Source organism: Mesoplodon mirus, assembly GCF_964341445.2.
Source record: "Mesoplodon mirus genome assembly, chromosome: 5".
Taxonomy (NCBI): Eukaryota; Metazoa; Chordata; class Mammalia; order Artiodactyla; family Ziphiidae; genus Mesoplodon; species Mesoplodon mirus.
The window spans coordinates 61,635,693-61,652,363 of NC_138980.1; the positions used below are offsets into that span (position 1 = coordinate 61,635,693).

Below are 16,671 nucleotides of genomic sequence, written 5' to 3' on the forward strand. Positions count from 1 at the left end.
CAATTTGGTGCCCTTTTTGCCTTCTCCAGAGGCAGTGAGTGTTATCAGTGTATTGAGTATTCTTCCAGACCTTTAAGAGATACCTTTAGATACTCATAGGACCTGTATAGTATGGTTTTGATTATCTTTTTTACATACATGCTTTCATTCTGTGTAAATCATTGTGCACTTATCTTTTTTGTTTAGTAGAATGTTTCTAAACTTTATCCATTTGTTGTCTATAAAATCGTTTATTCCTTTGAACTGCTGCATAGTGTTCAATCCTATCATTATACTACATTCTATTTAGCTTTTTTCCTTTTGGACAGATGTTCAGATGGTTTTTAGTTACTCTTATATATAAACAGTACTGTAATATTTGTGAAGCATACGATCCTTGTATATTCTACATGTGAATGTTTCTCTAAAGGAGAATTGATTTTATTATTGAAATATAGTTGACATACAGTATTATGTTAAAGGAGAATTTTTAATTGTCAGGTTTATTGAGTTATTATTTACATACAAAATTTATTCTTAGTGTATAATTCAATGAGTTTTGGCAAACACACACATATACAGTTGTGTAACCATTGCCACAATCAAACTACAGAACACTTCAGGTAGATTTTAAAGAGCTATATGCCAAGATAATTCCATGAGGAAAGAGTATTCTTTTCAACAAATGGTGCTGGCACAACTGAATATCCACATTCAAAAGAACGAAGATGGACCTCTATCTCACACCAAATACAAAATTAACTCAAAATGGATCAAAGAACTAAATGAAAGGGTTAAGACTATAAAACTCTTAGGAAAAAACATAGGTGTAAATCTATGCGATCTTGGATTAGGCGGTAGTTTCTTAGATATGACACCAAAAGCCCAAGCAACAAAAGAAAAAAATAGGTAAAATTGACTTCATCAAAATGAAAAACTTTTGTGCTTCAAAGGACACTGTCGAGGAGGTGAAAAGACAGCTCAACAAATGGGAGAAAATATTTGCAAACTGTATAACTGATAAGGGTTTAGTATCCAGCATATGTAAAGGACTGTTACAACTCAGTAATAAAGAGACAACCCAATTAATAAATGGGCAAGGCATTTGAGTAGATATTTATCCAGAAAGGTATACAGATGACTAATAAGTACATGAAAAGATGCTCAACATCTTTAGTGTTTAGGAAAATGCAAATTAAAACCACATTGAGATACCACTTCAAATCTGCTAGGATGGCTATAATAAAAAAGAGACACAGTAACAAGTGTTGGAAAGGATGTGGAGAAATTGGAACCCTCGCATACTGCTGGTGGGAATGTAAATGCTGCAGCTGCTGTGCAAAATGGTTTTTCAGTGCCTCAAACAGTTAAATGCTGAGTTACCACTTGACTCAGCAATTCTACATTGTATTGAAAAAATCCACAAAAATTTGCAGGAATGTTCATAGCCCCATTATTTGTAATAGGCAGAATGTGGAAACAAGCCAAATGTCCTTCATCTGATGAATATATAACCAAATGTGGTATATCCCTACAATGGAATATTATTCAGCCATAAAAAGAAATGGAGTAGTGATTCATGTTACAATGTGGATGAAGCTCGAACACACTGTTTTCAGTGAAAGAAGCCAGTTACAAAAGGCCATATATTGTTTGAGTCAGTTGATGTGAAATGTCCGTAACAGGCAGATCCATAGGGACAGAAAGTAGATTAGTGGTTGCCATGGGCAAGGAGGACAGGAGAAGAGGGAGTGAACTGCTGATGGGTATGGAATTTCTCTTTGGGGTGATGAAAATATCCTGGAACTAGCATTGATGGTTGCACACCTCTGAAGATACTAAAACCACTGAACTGTGTACCTTAAAGGGGTGAATTTCATGGTATATGAATTATTCTTCGATAAAAGAAAGTTATGTGGCTGGTTCTCAGGACATGCATCTTTTAAGTGTATACAGATTCTGTCACCAATATATTAATAAGTTAATTTACACTCTCAGCAGCAGCACATGAAAGCTTATTTCCTACAATATTGCCAGGACTTAATATTAACATACTTTTTAATTTTTGCCAGTATAATGGGTGAGAAATGATTAATTCCTTTGAAATAGGTTTACAAACAAAAGCAAACTATAACAAGCACCACATGTTAATAGTGATTATTGCTGTGAACTATGATTTCAGAGGATAATTTACTGTATGTTTTTCTGTTCTATATGGTTTGAGATTTTTATTTACCTGTCATTTTAAGGGAAATAAAGCCCTCAAACCCAAATAACTAAAAATCAGAAATCTAAAATCCGTCTGAAGCCCTATCACTTGTTCAAATCATTTCTGCTCCCCATAATTTTGGTCCTATAGTGTTAATTCTAGAATGCTCCAGCAGCACACTGGGTGAGTATGAATGTCAAGTCTTATTAGTGTCTGAGGTGGGCTTGCTGTGAACCACCCACTAGCTTTTTTCTTCTTAGTCTCCCTCATGTCAAGAGCTTCACATAGAACATAGATGTTTAGGATTAACTATAAAAGTTGTGGGTAAAGAATAGAGGTTTTTTTCCCTTTTTTTGTAGAAGTAGTAAAAGGACAGAATTGGCTGATTTTATGCAAAAAGCATAGAAGTCTCTCATATACCTCATTTTAGCCTCATTTTATCAGCTATCTGGGCTGTCGGCTGGTCTGAAAAGCAGTACTAAACCTTCATCAGTTCTTTGTAAAATAATAACTGTCCTGGAGAATCCAAGAAAGTGTCCTGCAGGACCTTTTTCCATTGTGTGTTTTTAAAAATTATTTTTTAAATAGTCATTCTGATTTTGGAAAAAATGTTACATGTATCTTGTAAAAAACACTAAATTCAGGGAAAAAAGCAGTTTTCATCATCTATCAATAGTGTCTGTTTACATAGGTTTCTTGGTCCAATCCTAATGGCATTTAGATTGTTTCTGAATTTTTCTCTATTATAAACAATGCTGTGATGAAATCCCTATGATTACATATTTCCTCACTTATTCAATGACCTTTTAAGGTAGATGGGACAGGTGGGATTTCTGGGTCAATTCAAAGGTTATGTGCATTTTATATTTTGATACATATTACCAGATTCCTCTGTAAAGAAGTTTGACCAACTACACCTTTTCCTTTCTTTGGTTTGTTATGTCCCTGTCCTCTGCAAAACACTCTCTTTTTAATGATTGACACAGAAGGCCAGTATTTACTGACTCCTATTATGTCAAGATCAAAGCTAGATCCTTCACCTGAGGTGTTTTGAAGCTAAGGTTAAATAACTTACCCAAAGAGAGATGGTCACTAAGTTGCCCAGCCAATATGTGACCCCATCTTGAGCAAAGTGGTGACGCAGGAATATGGACATTTTTAAAGGATGGACTTAATCTCAAACTGTAGGTTGCTTTGGATTCCAGGTTATGGAGAATGGGTTTTGTTCTTCTGGCAACAAGCAGTCACACAAAGGTTTCTGAGCAGGGGATGATGTAATGACAGCTGTGATTTAGGCTCTGGGAAACTTATGTTTTCTTAGGTCTTGACATGGATTTAGAAAGGCATTTTAGGTGGACATTCTAAATGAGTGGGTAATCTTGGGGGGACATGAAAGAAAGGACCCATTATTATTTCCATTCCTCTCCTTTGCAGGGAATGTGAGAGTAAGGGCTATCTACTGCGCCCAGAAGATGAAATATGGACAATCTTTTTTTAAAGAAAAAAAATGCTGTCACGGCTGCTGAGTCTAAAATTAGACCTTCAAGCTGTGTGTTGGTTAGCAGGTGTGGATGTGTGACGGGAAACCAGATGTCATTCTGTCCCTGTGCGTGGCCTGTCGGCTCAATTCAGAGATGGCCTGAAATGGGTTTCCCGTAGAATCTGGCCAAGCCTTGATCTGTGTCTCTTTACATAGATCCAGTTTTGGCTTTCTGCTGACGTCTCTGCAGTTGTGGCACCTTCTTGGGGAAGAGCTCCTTCGGTCTTCCTCTGTCTGTGTGTCACACAACTGGGTATTTCTAATATGCTTTCTTCCTTTATTACCTTCATTGGACATTTTTCCCCTGCAGTTTTTATGGAATGGAGTTTACATCCTTTTCAGAAGCTAGAGTGACGTGATGTTTTGCACTCATCTCAAATTTTCCAGAGTCCAGCTTGGCACTCCATGCCTCAGAGACGTCCTCCTATACTTGTTCTGTTCCTTCTCCTATACCCATCAGGCCGCCTTCCACAGCAAATTACAGACACCTTGACTCAGGTGATTCCAGCCATCACTTATATATGTTTACTAGGTGCCAGCCTCTGTTCTAAGTGCTTGATATATGTATGTATTTGTGTCTATATGAGTTTCTATATATAAATTCATTTAATTCTCATAGCAACCCTATGAGGTTGGAACTATTATTATGCCCATTTTACAACTTGAGGCTTAGAGAAGTTAAGTAACTTATACTAGCTAAGATGGCCAGTAAGTGTCAGAGTCAGGTTCAAACCCCAGGTGGTTTGGCTCCAGAATCTATGCTGCTGGCAATGACACTGTCCTTCCTCTTAGTAAGGAGCTCTATTATCTCCTAACCAAGTGGGGTACAGTTTCATAGTTGTTGTTCTTTCGGCTCCACCTTTCCCTGTGTATCCAATTTTTTTTTCAAGTTTGTTTAGCTCATGGCTGCCAGCAGCAACTAGGGTAGCACACATACTTGTCCTCATTTAGTGAGGGAAAGAGACCTGTGAGAGTGAGAGAACCCATCCCAACCAAGAGGGAAAAGGCCTTTCCCTGAATCTCTTTGAGTCAGCCTCAATCACCTGCTCCCTCGTGGACCAGTAAGTGTGATCGGAGGCTGATACCGGCTGACTGGCCCTCGCTAGTCAGGATCTGCCCCTAGAGCTGGGGGTGGGATCCCTTCCCTCTGAAACACATGGGCTACATGGGAGAGGGATGGGCACCTGGACACAAACACCACTGGAGTATAGTAAGGACCACTGCATACCAGTTTTCCTCTTCAACATGGTACCCACTGTCTTTGTTATGCATTGGAAGTGATAAACACTTACTACAGCAAGTGAATACAGGGATATCTCTGTACCAGTCATTGGGCCTCCCAAGGGACAGGAACCAGGAACTAAGGCAGTCTCACAGTCTCTTGTCTTTCCATACTTGGCTCAATTGTCCAAAATACAGATCTACTTCATTACACAGCCAGCCTGGCTGCTCCAGGCCTGTGCAGGGTCTCTCCTGTCCTGTGTCATGGTAACTGACTAGATTCTGGGGTTAGAAACCACCTCTGAAACTAAAATTATATGCCCTTGCACAATTTATTTTGCTTCTCTAAGCCTCAGTGTCCTCATCTGTATGATGGGGATGATATCCCTACCTTGGAGGGCTGTTGTGAGAATCAAATGAGTTGGTACATGCAGAGAGCTTAGAGCAGCACCTGCCCGTGGTGGTCAATAAATGTTAGTGCTCAACATCATGACTTATTGTTGTTGGCATCCTCATCTGCTTAAAAATTCACATGGCTTTTGATCCTAATCCTAAGCATGTACTATTTTAATACAGAAACAGTGTTTATGGGACTTCCCTGGTGGCAGAGTGGTTGAGAGTCCGCCTGCTGATGCAGGGGACACGGGTTCGTGCCCCTGTCCGGGAGGATCCCACATGCTGTGGAGCCGCTGGGCCCGTGAGCCATGGCTGCTGACCCTGCGCGTCCGGAGCCTGTGCTCCGCAATGGGAGAGGCCGCAGCAGTGAGAGGCCCACGTACCGCAAAAAAAAAAAAAAAAGAAAAAAAAGAAACAGTGTTTATGGTTATTTCCATCATGCTGCAGGGAGATGTTCCACGTTGTGATTTTGCATTCCCCAGGTTCACCGTCTCTGGGGGTATGAGCTCCTCAGTTCGAGAGTCATGGGAGTAGGAACACTTCTCTTTTAGTTCCAGAGTGAGATTGAAGCGCTGGAGAGCATAGCATGGAGGGGTCAGTGCAAGCGTTTGTCATGGATTGAATTCTCCTGGATTTGGGGTTCTCTTCTTGTCTCCTGCTATGACCATGGCTGCTGTAGACCCAGGACTGTCACGCACAGTGCTCTGAGGAACTGACTGGGTTTCCAGAGTCAGAGATGCTGCGGGCGATGCACAGCTTGGCCTTGGGACACTTGGGCCAAATCAGAGAATAGAAAAATGAATCTTAATCTGAAATAAAAAAAATCAGAAGTCCGCTCTCGTGGGAACATGCTTTATTTTTATTTATTTATTTATGGTTTTGGCTGTGCCACATGGCCTGCGGGATCTTCCCCGACAAGGGATCGAACCCAGGTCCCCTGCATTGGGAGCACTGAGTCTTAACCAATGGACTGAAAGGGAAGTCCTGTGCTTTGTTTATTATGTAGAGTAGGATACAGACATTTACTCTTGGAAGTGGGGAAAGGAGTACACTATTTTAGATTTTTCAGAATGAAAAGTCATGATGTCTGCCCTCTGAAACATTACTTTCCAAGATAAGCTTATTAATTTCTTACTCTTTTGTGTTTGCTTCTAGACTTTTTAATCTAAAAAATTTTTTTAACATCTTTATTGGAGTATAATTGCTTTACAATGGTGTGTTAGTTTCTGCTTTATAACAAAGTGAATCAGCTCTACATATACATATATCCCTGCATCTCTTCCCTCTTGTGTCTCACTTCCCTCCCACCCTCCCTATCCCACCCATCCAGGTGGTCACAAAGCACCGAGCTGATCTCCCTGTGCTATGCGGCTGCTTCCCACTAGCTATCGGTTTTACATTTAGTAGTGTATATATGTCCATGCCACTCTCTCACTTCATCCCAGCTTATCCTTTCCGCTCCCTGTGTCCTCAAGTCTGTTCCCTAGTAGGTCTGCGTCTTTATTCCCATCCTGCCTCTAGGTTCTTCATGACCACTTTTTTTTTTTTTTTTAGATTCCATATATATGTGTTAGCATAGGATATTTGTTTTTCTCTTTCTGACTTTCTTCACTCTGTATGACAGACCCTAGGTCCATCCACCTCACTATAAATAATTCAATTTCCTTTCTTTTTATGGCTAATATTCCATTGTATATATGTGTCACATCTTCTTTATCCATTCATCTGTTGATGGACACTTAGGTTGCTTCCATGTCCTGGCTATTGTAAATAGACCTGCAGTGAACATTGTGGTATATGACTCTTTTTGAATTATGGTTTTCTCAGGGTATATGACCAGTAGTGGGATTGATGGGTGGTATGGTAGTTCTATTTTAGTTTTTTGAGGAACCTCCATACTGTTCTCCATAGTGGCTGTATCAATTTACATTCCCACCAACAGTGCAAGAGGGTTCCCTTTTCTCCACATCCTCTCCAACATTTATTGTTTGTAGATTTTGTGATGATGGCCATTCTGACTGGTGTGAGGTGATACCTCATTGTAGTTTTGATTTGCATTTCTCCAATGATTAATGATGTTGAGCAGCTTTTCATGTGCTTCTTGGCCATCTGTATGTCGTCTTTGGAGAAATATCTATTTAGGTCTTCTGCCCATTTTTAGGTTGGGTTGTTTGTTTTGGTGATATTGACCTGCATGAGCTGCTTGTAGATTTTGGAGATTAATCCTTAGTCAGTTGCTTCATTTGCAAATAGCTTCTCCCATTTTGAGGGTTGTCTTTTAGTCTTGTTTATGGTTTCCTTTGCTGTGCAAAAGTTTTTAAGTTTCATTAGGTCCCATTTGTTTATTTTTGTTTTTATTTCCATTTCTCTAGGAGGTGGGTCAAAAAAGATCTTGCTGTGATTTATGTCATAGAGAGTTCTGCCTATGTTTTCCTCTAAGACTTTTACAGTGTCTGGCCTTATATTTAGGTCTTTAATCCATTTTGAGTTTATTTTTGTGTGTGGTGTTAGGGAGTGTTCTAATCTTATTCTTTTATATGTAGCTGTCCAGTTTTCCCAGCACCACTTATTGAAGAGGCTGTCTTTTCTCCATTGTATATTCTTGCCTCCTTAATCAAAAATAAGTTGACCAAATGTGTGTGGGTTTACCTTTGGGCTTTCTATCCTGTTCCATTGATCTGTATTTCTGTTTTTGTGCCAGTACCATACTGTCTTGATTACTGTAGCTTTGTAGTATAGTCTGAAGTCACAGAGCCTGATTCCTCCAGCTCCATTTTTTTTCTCAAGATTGCTTTGGCTATTCTGGGTCTTTTGTGTTTCCATACAAATTGTGAATTTTTTTGTTCTAGTTCTGTGAAAAATGCCAGTGGTAGTTTGATAGGGATTGCATTGAATCTGTAGATTGCTTTGGGTAGTATAGTCATTTGCACAATGTTGATTCTTCCAATCCAAGAACGTAGTATATCTCTCCATCTGTTTGTATTATCTTTAATTTCTTTCGTCAGTGTCTTATAGTTTTCTGCATATAGGTCTTTTGTCTCCTTAGGTAGGTTTATTCCTAGGTATTTTATTCTTTTTGTTGCAGTGGTAAATGGGAGTGTTTCCTTAATTTTTCTTTCAGATTTTTCATCATTAGTGTATAGGAATACAAGGGATTTCTGTGCATTAAGTTTATATCCTGCTACTTTACCAAATTCATTGATTAGCTCTAGTAGTTTTCTGGTAGCATCTTTAGGATTCTCTATGTATAGTATCCTGTCATCTGCAAACAGTGACAGCTTTACTTCTTCTTTTCCGATTTGGATTCCTTTTATTTCTTTTTCTTCTCTGTTTGCTGTGGCTAAAACTTCCAAAACAATGTTAAATAAGAGTGGTGAGAATGGGCAACCTTGTCTTGTTCCTGATCTTAGTGGAAATGCTTTCAGTTTTTCACCATTGAGGACGATGTTGGCTGTGGGTTTGTCATATATGGCCTTTATTATGTTGAGGTAAGTTCTCTCTATCCCTACTTTCTGGAGGGTTTTTTTTTTTTTTTATCATAAATAGGTGTAAAATTTTGTCCACAGCTTTTTCTGCATCTACTGAGATGATCATGTGGTTTTTATTCTTCAATTTGCTAATATGGTGTATCACATTGATTGATTTCCATATATTGAAGAATCCTTGCATTCCTGGGATAAACCCCACTTGATCATGGTGTATGATCCTTTTAATGTGCTGTTGGATTCTGTTTGCTAGTATTTTGTTGAGGAGTTTTGCATCTTTGTTCGTCAGTGATATTGGCCTGTAGTTTTCTTTCTTTGTGACATCTTTGTCTGGTTTTGGTATCAGGGTGATGGTGGCCTTATAGAATGAGTTCGGGAGTGTTCCTCCCTCTGCTATATTTTGGAAGAGTTTGAGAAGGATAGGTGTTAGCTCTCCTCTAAATGTTTGATAGAATTCGCCTGTGAAGCCATCTGGTCCTGGGCTTTTGTTTGTTGGAAGGTTTTTAATCACAGTTTCAATTTCAGTGCTTGGAATTGGTCTGTTTATATTTTCTATTTCTTCCTGGTTCAGTCTTGGAAGGTTGTACTTTTTAAGAATTTGTCCATTTTTTCCAGGCTGTCCATTTTAGTGGCATATAGTTGCTTGTAGTAATCTCTCACGATCCTTTGTATTTCTGCAGTGTCAGTTGTAACGTCTCCTTTTTCATTTCTAGTTCTATTGATTTGAGTCTTCTCCCTTTTTTTCTTGATGAGTCAGGCTAATGGTTTATCAATCATGTTTATCTTCTTAAAGAACCAGATGTTAGTTTTATTGATCTTTGCTCTCTTTCCTTCATTTCTTTTTCATTTATTTTTGGTGTAATCTTTATGATTTCTTACTTCTGCTAACTTTGGGGTTTTTTTGTTCTTCTGTCTCTAATTGCTTTAGGTGTAAAGTTAGGTTGTTTATTTGAGATGTTTCTTGTTTCTTAAGGTAGGATTCTATTGCTATAAACTTCCCTCTTAGAACTGCCTTTGCTGCATCCCATAGGTTTTGGGTTGTCGTGTTTTCATTGTCATTAGTTTCTAGGTATGTTTTGATTTCCTCTTGGATTTCTGCAGTGATCTCTTATTAAGTAATGTAGTGTATTGTTATTAAGCAGTGTATTGTTTAGCCTCCATGTGTTTGTATTTTTTACAGATTTTTTGCTGTGATTGATATCTAGTGTCATAGCATTGTGGTTGGAAAGGATACTTGATATGATATGATTTCAGTTTTCTTAAGTTTACCAAGGCTTGATTTGTGACCCAAGATATGATCTATCCTGGAGAATGTTCCATGAGCACTTGAGAAGAAAGTGTATTCTGTTGTTTTTGAATGGAATGTCCTATAAATATCAATTAAGTCCATCTTGTTTAATGTATCATTTAAAGCTTGTGTTTCCTTATTTATTTTCATTTTGGATGATCTGTCCATTGGTGAAAGTGGGGTGTTAAAGTTCTGTACTATGATTATGTTACTGTCAATTTCCGCCTTGTGTTACTGTCGATTTCCCCTTTTATGGCTGTTAGCATTTGCCTTATGTATTGAGGTGCTCCTATGTTGGGTGCATAAATATTTACAATTGTTATATCTTCTTCTTGATTCTTGGATTGATCCCTTGACCATTATGCAGTGTCCTTCTTTGTCTCTTGTAATAGTCTTTGTAACAAAGTCTATTTGTCTGATATAAGAATTGCTACTCCAGCTTTCTTCTGATTTCCATTTTCATGGAATATCTTTTTCCATCCCCTCACTTTCAGTCTGTATGTGTCCCTAGGTCTGAAGTGGGTCTCTTGTAGACAGCATATATACAGGTCTTGTTTTTGTATCCATTCAGCCAGTCTATGTCTTTCGGTTGGAGCACTTAATCCATTTACATTTAAGGTAATTATCGATATGTATGTTCCTATTACCATTTACTTAATTGTTTTGCATTTGTTATTGTAGGTCTTTTCCTTCTCTTGTGTTTCCTGCCTAGAGAAGTTCCTTTAGCATTTTTTGTAAAGCTGGTTTGGAGGTGCTGAATTCTCTTAGCTTTTGCTTGTCTGTAAAGCTTTTAATTTCTCCGTTAAATCTGAATGAGATCCTTGCTGGGTAGAGTAATCTTGGTTGTAGGTTTTTCCCTTTCATCACTTTAAGTATGTCCTGCCACTCCCTTCTGGCTTGCAGAGTTTCTGCTGAAAGGTCAGCTGTTAACCTTATGGGGATTCCCTTGTATGTTATTTGTTGTTTTTCCCTTGCTGCTTTTAATATTTTTTCTTTGTATTTAATTTTTGATAGTTTGATTAATGTGTCTTGGCGTGTTTCTCCTTGGATTTATCCCTGTATGGGACTCTGTGTGCTTCCTGGACTTGATTGACTTTCCTTTTCCGTATTAGGGAAGTTTTCAACTATACTCTTTTCAAATATTTTCTCAGTCCCTTTCTTTTTCCCTTCGTCTTCTGGAACCCCTATAATTTGAATCTTGGTGCGTTTATTGTTGTCCCAGAGGTCTCTGAGACTGTCCTCAATTCTTTTCATTCTTTTTTCTTTATTCTGCTCTGTGCTAGTTATTTCCACTAATTTATCCTCCAGGTCACTTATCCATTCTCCAGCCTCAGTTATTCTGCTATTGATTCCTTCTAGAGAATTTTTAAGTTCATTTACTGTGTCGTTCATTATTGTTTGTTTGCTCTTTAGTTTTTCTAGGTCCTTTTAAAACATTTCTTATATTTTCTCCATTCTATTTCCAAGATTTTGGATCATCTTTACTATCATTACTCTGAATTCTGTTTCAGGTAGACTGCCTATTTCCTCTTCATTTGTTAGGTCTGGTGAGTTTTTGCCTTGCTCGTTCATCTGCTGTGTGTTTCTCTGTTTTCTCATTTTGCTTAACTTACTGTGTTTGGGGTCTCCTTTCACAGGCTGCAGGTTTGTAGTGTCCATTTTTTTTGGTGTCTGCCCCCAGTGGCTAGGGTTGGTTCAGTGTGTTGTGTAGGCTTCCTGGTGGAGGGGACTTGTGCCTGTGTTCTGGTGGATGAGGCTGGATCTTGTCTTTCTGGTGGGCAGGTCTGCATCGGGTGGTGTTTTCTGGGGGTGTCTGTGACCTTATTATGTTTTTAGGCAGCCTCTCTGCTAATGGGTGGGGTTGTGTTCCTGTCTTGCTAGTTGTTTGGCATGGGATGTCCAGCACTTGTAGCTTGCTGGTCGTCGACTGGAGCTGGGTCTTGCTGTTGAGATGTTGATCTCTGGGAGATTTTTGCCATTTGATATTACATGGAGCTGGCAGGTCTCTGGTGGACCAATGTCCTGAACTTGGCTCTCCCACCTCAGAGGCACAGACCTGATGCCCAGCCGGAGCAGCAAGACCCTGTCATCTACATGGCTCAGAATAAAAGGGAGAAAAGGAAGAGAGAAAGAGAGAGAGAGAGAGAGAGAGAGAGAGAGAGAGAGAGAGAGAGGAAGGGAGGAAGGGAGGAGGAAACAGTAAAATAAAATAAAATAAAGTTATTAAAATAAAAAATAATCAAAAAATAAAAAAGTTGAAAAGTCATAAAAAAGAGAAAGAAAGAAGAGAGCAGCCAAACCAAAAAACAAATCAACCAATGATAACAAGCACTAAAAACTATCCTAAAAAAAATCCAAAAAAAAAAGAGAAAAACATGGACAGACAGAACCCTAGGACAAAGGGTAAAAGCAAAGCTATACAGACAAAATCACACACAGAAGCATACACATACACACTCACAAAAAGAGAAAAAGGAAAAAAAAAATATCATTGCTCCCAAAGTCCACCCCCTCAATTTGGGGTGATTCATTGTGTATTCAGGTATTCCAGAGATGCAGGGTACATCAAATTGATTGTGGAGATTTAATCTGCTGCTCCTGAGGCTGCTGGGAGAGATTTCCCTTTCTCTTGTTTGTTCGCACAGCTCCCGGGGCTCAGATTTGGATTTGGCCCCGAATCTGCGTGTAGGTCGCCTGAGGGCATCTGTTCTTCGCTCACACAGGACGGGGTTAAAGGAGCAGCTGATTCGGGGGCTCTGGCTCACTCAAGCCAGGGGGAGGGAGGGGTACAGATGTGGGGCGAGCTTGCAGTGGCAGAGGCCAGCGTGACTTTGCACCAGCCTGAGGCATGCTGTGTCTTCTCCCAGGAAGTTGTCCCTGGATCGGGGACCCTGGCAGTGCTGGGCTGCACAGGCTCCCGGGAGGGGAGGTGTGGATAGTGACCTATGCTTGCACATTGGCTTCTTGGCGGCGGCAACAGAAGCCTTAGTGTTTCATGCCCGTCTCTGGGGTCTGCGCTAATAGCTGTGGCTTGCGCCCGTCTCTGGAGCTCGTTTAGGCCGCGCTCTTAATCCCTTCTCCTCATGCACACCGAAACAATGGTCTCTTGCCTCTTAGCCAGTTCCAGACTTTTTCCCAGACTCCCTCCCAGCTAGCTGTGGCACACTAGCCCCCTTCATTCTGTGTTCACGCAGCCAACCCCGGTTCTTTCCTTGGGATCTGACCTCCGAAGCCCGAGCTCAGCTCCCAGCCCCGCCCGCCCTGGCGGGTGAGCAGACAAGCCTCTCAGGCTGGTGAGTGCCGGTTGGCATCATCCTCTGTGCGGGAATCTCTCCGCTTTGCCCTCTGCACCCCTGTCGCTGTGCTCTCTTCCATGGCTCTGAAGCTCCTCCCCTCCGCCACCCGCAGTCTCCGCCCACGAAGGGGCTTCTAGTGTGTGGAAACCTTTCCTCCTTCACGGCTCCCTCCCATTGGTGCAGATCCCGTCCCTATTCTTTTGTCTCTGTTTTTTCTTTTTTCTTTTGCCCTACCCAAGTATGTGGGGAGTTTCTTGCCTTTTGGGAGGTCTGAAGTCTTCTGCCAGCATTCAGTAGGTGTCCTGTAGGAGTTGTTCCACGTGTAGACATATTTCTGGTGTATCTGTGGGAAGGAAGGTGATCTCCGCGTCTTACAACTCCATCTTGAAGCTCCTCCTGCTTCTAGACTTTAAAATGTATTTATCTGTCAGTCCTGGTTCTTTTCCTTATTATAAATAGATTTTTATTGTACTATGTGGGAATGTAATTGATATGCACTAGATTTGGTTTTAATAACATTTACTGTATCCAAGTAATGTAATTCTAAATGATAATCATCTTGTAAAAGTTTTTTCTTGGGCTTTGCTCTTTCATCATAACTGTGTGTGTTTTGGTGGTAAATAAAAACTGTTATCTTGAAGCAGGATTTAAGTTATCACTGTCACTGGAGACTCATGCTGTTCATGAGGGTACAGAGCTGGGTTTTGCTTCTGAGTGACAAGACTATAATCCCATACTCAGCACTGAGCATCATGATGGCTCATGTCTTCACCTTTCCGTGTCTAAGAGCTTCTGCTTATCCATTGAGGCTTGCAAACCTTATTTCTGAGATTTGGAGATGTTCAGCCTAGTAGAATGTGTGTTAATAACATTGGTTACGTTGACTCAACATTTATAAGATGTCAAAAAAAATCCCACCTGCACTATAGTAAAAGAAACAAAAAAGTCAAAATCAAACTTTACACACAGATTAAATGACTCGGATGAGCAGCTGTTCTTAGTTCAGTAAGTTTTCGTTATCACTGAAGTGACTCGTATGAATATTCTTTGTTCTGTTAAATAAGGTATATAATATTTTTAATGTTTAATTTTTAAATTTCTGGATTAAAACATCCCAAGTCTCAAGTATTCATTTGGTGATTCACAAATAGTATAATTTGCATGTTTCGAGGGACTAATTGTTGGGCATTTTTTGTTGTGTATTTGTTTTTTCCGTACTCTGATGTATTTTTTTCCCACGAGCAAATTTGATAGTTTGGTGACTTGCATGCATTTGGCAGTAGCCTTTTTAGTTGACCTCCACGCTTGTTTTCACTGAGGTATTAAAATATTCTGGCTTTGTCAACTTTACTTAGGAATGATTCCTAAGCCTCGATCATGATGATAAAGGTCTTGAGGGTGTTGTTATCTAATATCCTGAATAAAAACCACTGTATTCATCCCCAAACAGGATGCCCTGTGCTTATATTGACCTTGATTTCCCATGCACCAGTGGGTGATGAGATAATTAGCAGAACGTACTGCCAGTTATAGAACACGGAGCACCAGTGCCTTTTCTGTAAATATGGCAGGCGTCTGGGCAAGAACCTTATTTTCCACTCAGTAAGACTGCCCTACAAAGATATGTTTGTGTCCATATAATCAGGGCCTTCTCTGCTTTTCCATCCTGTTGCACCCCTGCGTCTGGCACAGTGCTGGGCTCACAGAGAAGTCTCCGTGGCCATTTGTTGAATGAATGGCAGATAATGCTTCTTATGGGCTGAAAAGGGGACTGGCAGAAAGGGCACATGCAGATTGGGGAAGTCTGATAGGATATGGTATGAAATTCGGTGTAGAGGGACTCTGAACCCAGTAATATGGATACTTCTCTGCTGGTTTTTGCTGCTTGGTCGCTTACGTGCTGTTGGACTCTGGGAGAAGGGATAAAGCTGGCCTGAGATCCCTCACAGAGTGGTGTGAAGATTTAATAAGATAATAAATGCCCTACACTTGGGGAGTATAAAGCACTAGATAATGTAGGTTGTCGTTGGAACTAATGGTGAATAAATGCTGTTTTCAAAGTGCCGTGTTTCCTTAAAGGTACTAACTTTGACAAGTGGAGTAAGCTGTTTTATTGAAAATGGAGGTGATGATTGAACTGGAAACAATGATGTTTAGCCAAGAGAGCATTCTGTGCCATTTACAAGTAAGAGCTTTTGAAATATATTAGTGAATGCCTATTGATTTTTTTTTTCCTCTCCCATCCTCCTTTGCCCTTTGGTTTTCAGTTGTGTATTAGTGAAGGGTTGGGGGAGTTTAAACGTGTGGATTCATTGTGGTGATTCTAGTTCTGTCGGCTTGGGCTGGCTCCTGGGAGTCAATATATTTAAAGTTTTCCCAGTGAATCTGTTGAGCCTCCAGATTTGGGAACCCTTGATAGCTAGTTAGTATCCTGTGCTTACAGTGGAAAGCAGACATACAGCTGGCACCACTTTTGGAGCTCTGTTTTGTGCAAAGTTCCTGTTAATCTTATAAAGCATGACCAGTTGATAATCTGACTCTCCAGCAAACAGTAAACATTTCTTGGCAGAAACACCCTGCTGAAAGGTTTAGCAAAATTTGGATTAACTTCTGGAATCTCTTATGGAGCAGAGAGGCCAGTTTAATTTCCTTCCTCCCTTCCTCCCTCCCTCTCTCCCCACTTCCCTCCTTCCCTCCCTCCCTCCCTCCCTTCCTCTCTTTCTCTTATTTTTTTTTCTTTCCTTTTTACTTTCTTCCTCCCCTCCCCTCCCCTCCCCCCTCCCCTTTCTTTCTCTTCCTCCATCCATCTCTAGTAAATAAAAAGTTTGGGTATTAAAAATTAGAATGTTTTACCAACCAAGAATCGATGCCATGCAGAAACCCTAACGGTCCTGGGACAGTAGCCAGGAGCCTGATGACTGTCCTCCCAGTGTAAGGGTCTAACTCCTCCATCAGGTTGCGGGTCAACGCCTGGGAGCTGTTCACCCTCTTTTTAATCAAGGCTAGTATTGGTAGCTAAGCAAAGAGATGGGAAAAAAAATTGACCAGCTGAGTTCATTTTCCTGGTTTGAATTCACAGCTACATTTTGAGACATTTTCTGTGCTGGAGGTGGAGGCTGTTCCATTTCATATGTGTCTGACCTCAAGAGGGGTGTAGCCTTGAGAGGAATCTAAGTGGTAATTCCTAGCTTGCTCTGTTTTATTCTCTGCTCTGCTCTGGGAAGACTCAACAGCCTCTTTTCTGAAGGTAGGAAAAT

At 40.3% G+C, this 16,671-nt stretch overlaps 1 protein-coding gene across 4 annotated transcripts in view; it reads left to right on the forward strand.

Annotated features, from left to right (window-relative positions):
• Positions 1-16,671, forward strand: part of PRELID2 (PRELI domain containing 2) — a 78,871-nt gene that overhangs the window by 18,208 nt on the left and 43,992 nt on the right. The window contains exon 5 of one of the 4 annotated variants that reach the window (XM_082623093.1): positions 3,623-3,710. The exons of the other annotated variants lie outside the window; for them this stretch is intronic. Within the exon in view, the coding sequence (XP_082479219.1) occupies positions 3,623-3,686 (64 nt within the window). The 3' untranslated portion in view covers positions 3,687-3,710. Of the gene's footprint in view, positions 1-3,622; positions 3,711-16,671 lie in introns of those variants that run through there. 4 annotated transcript variants of the gene reach the window in all.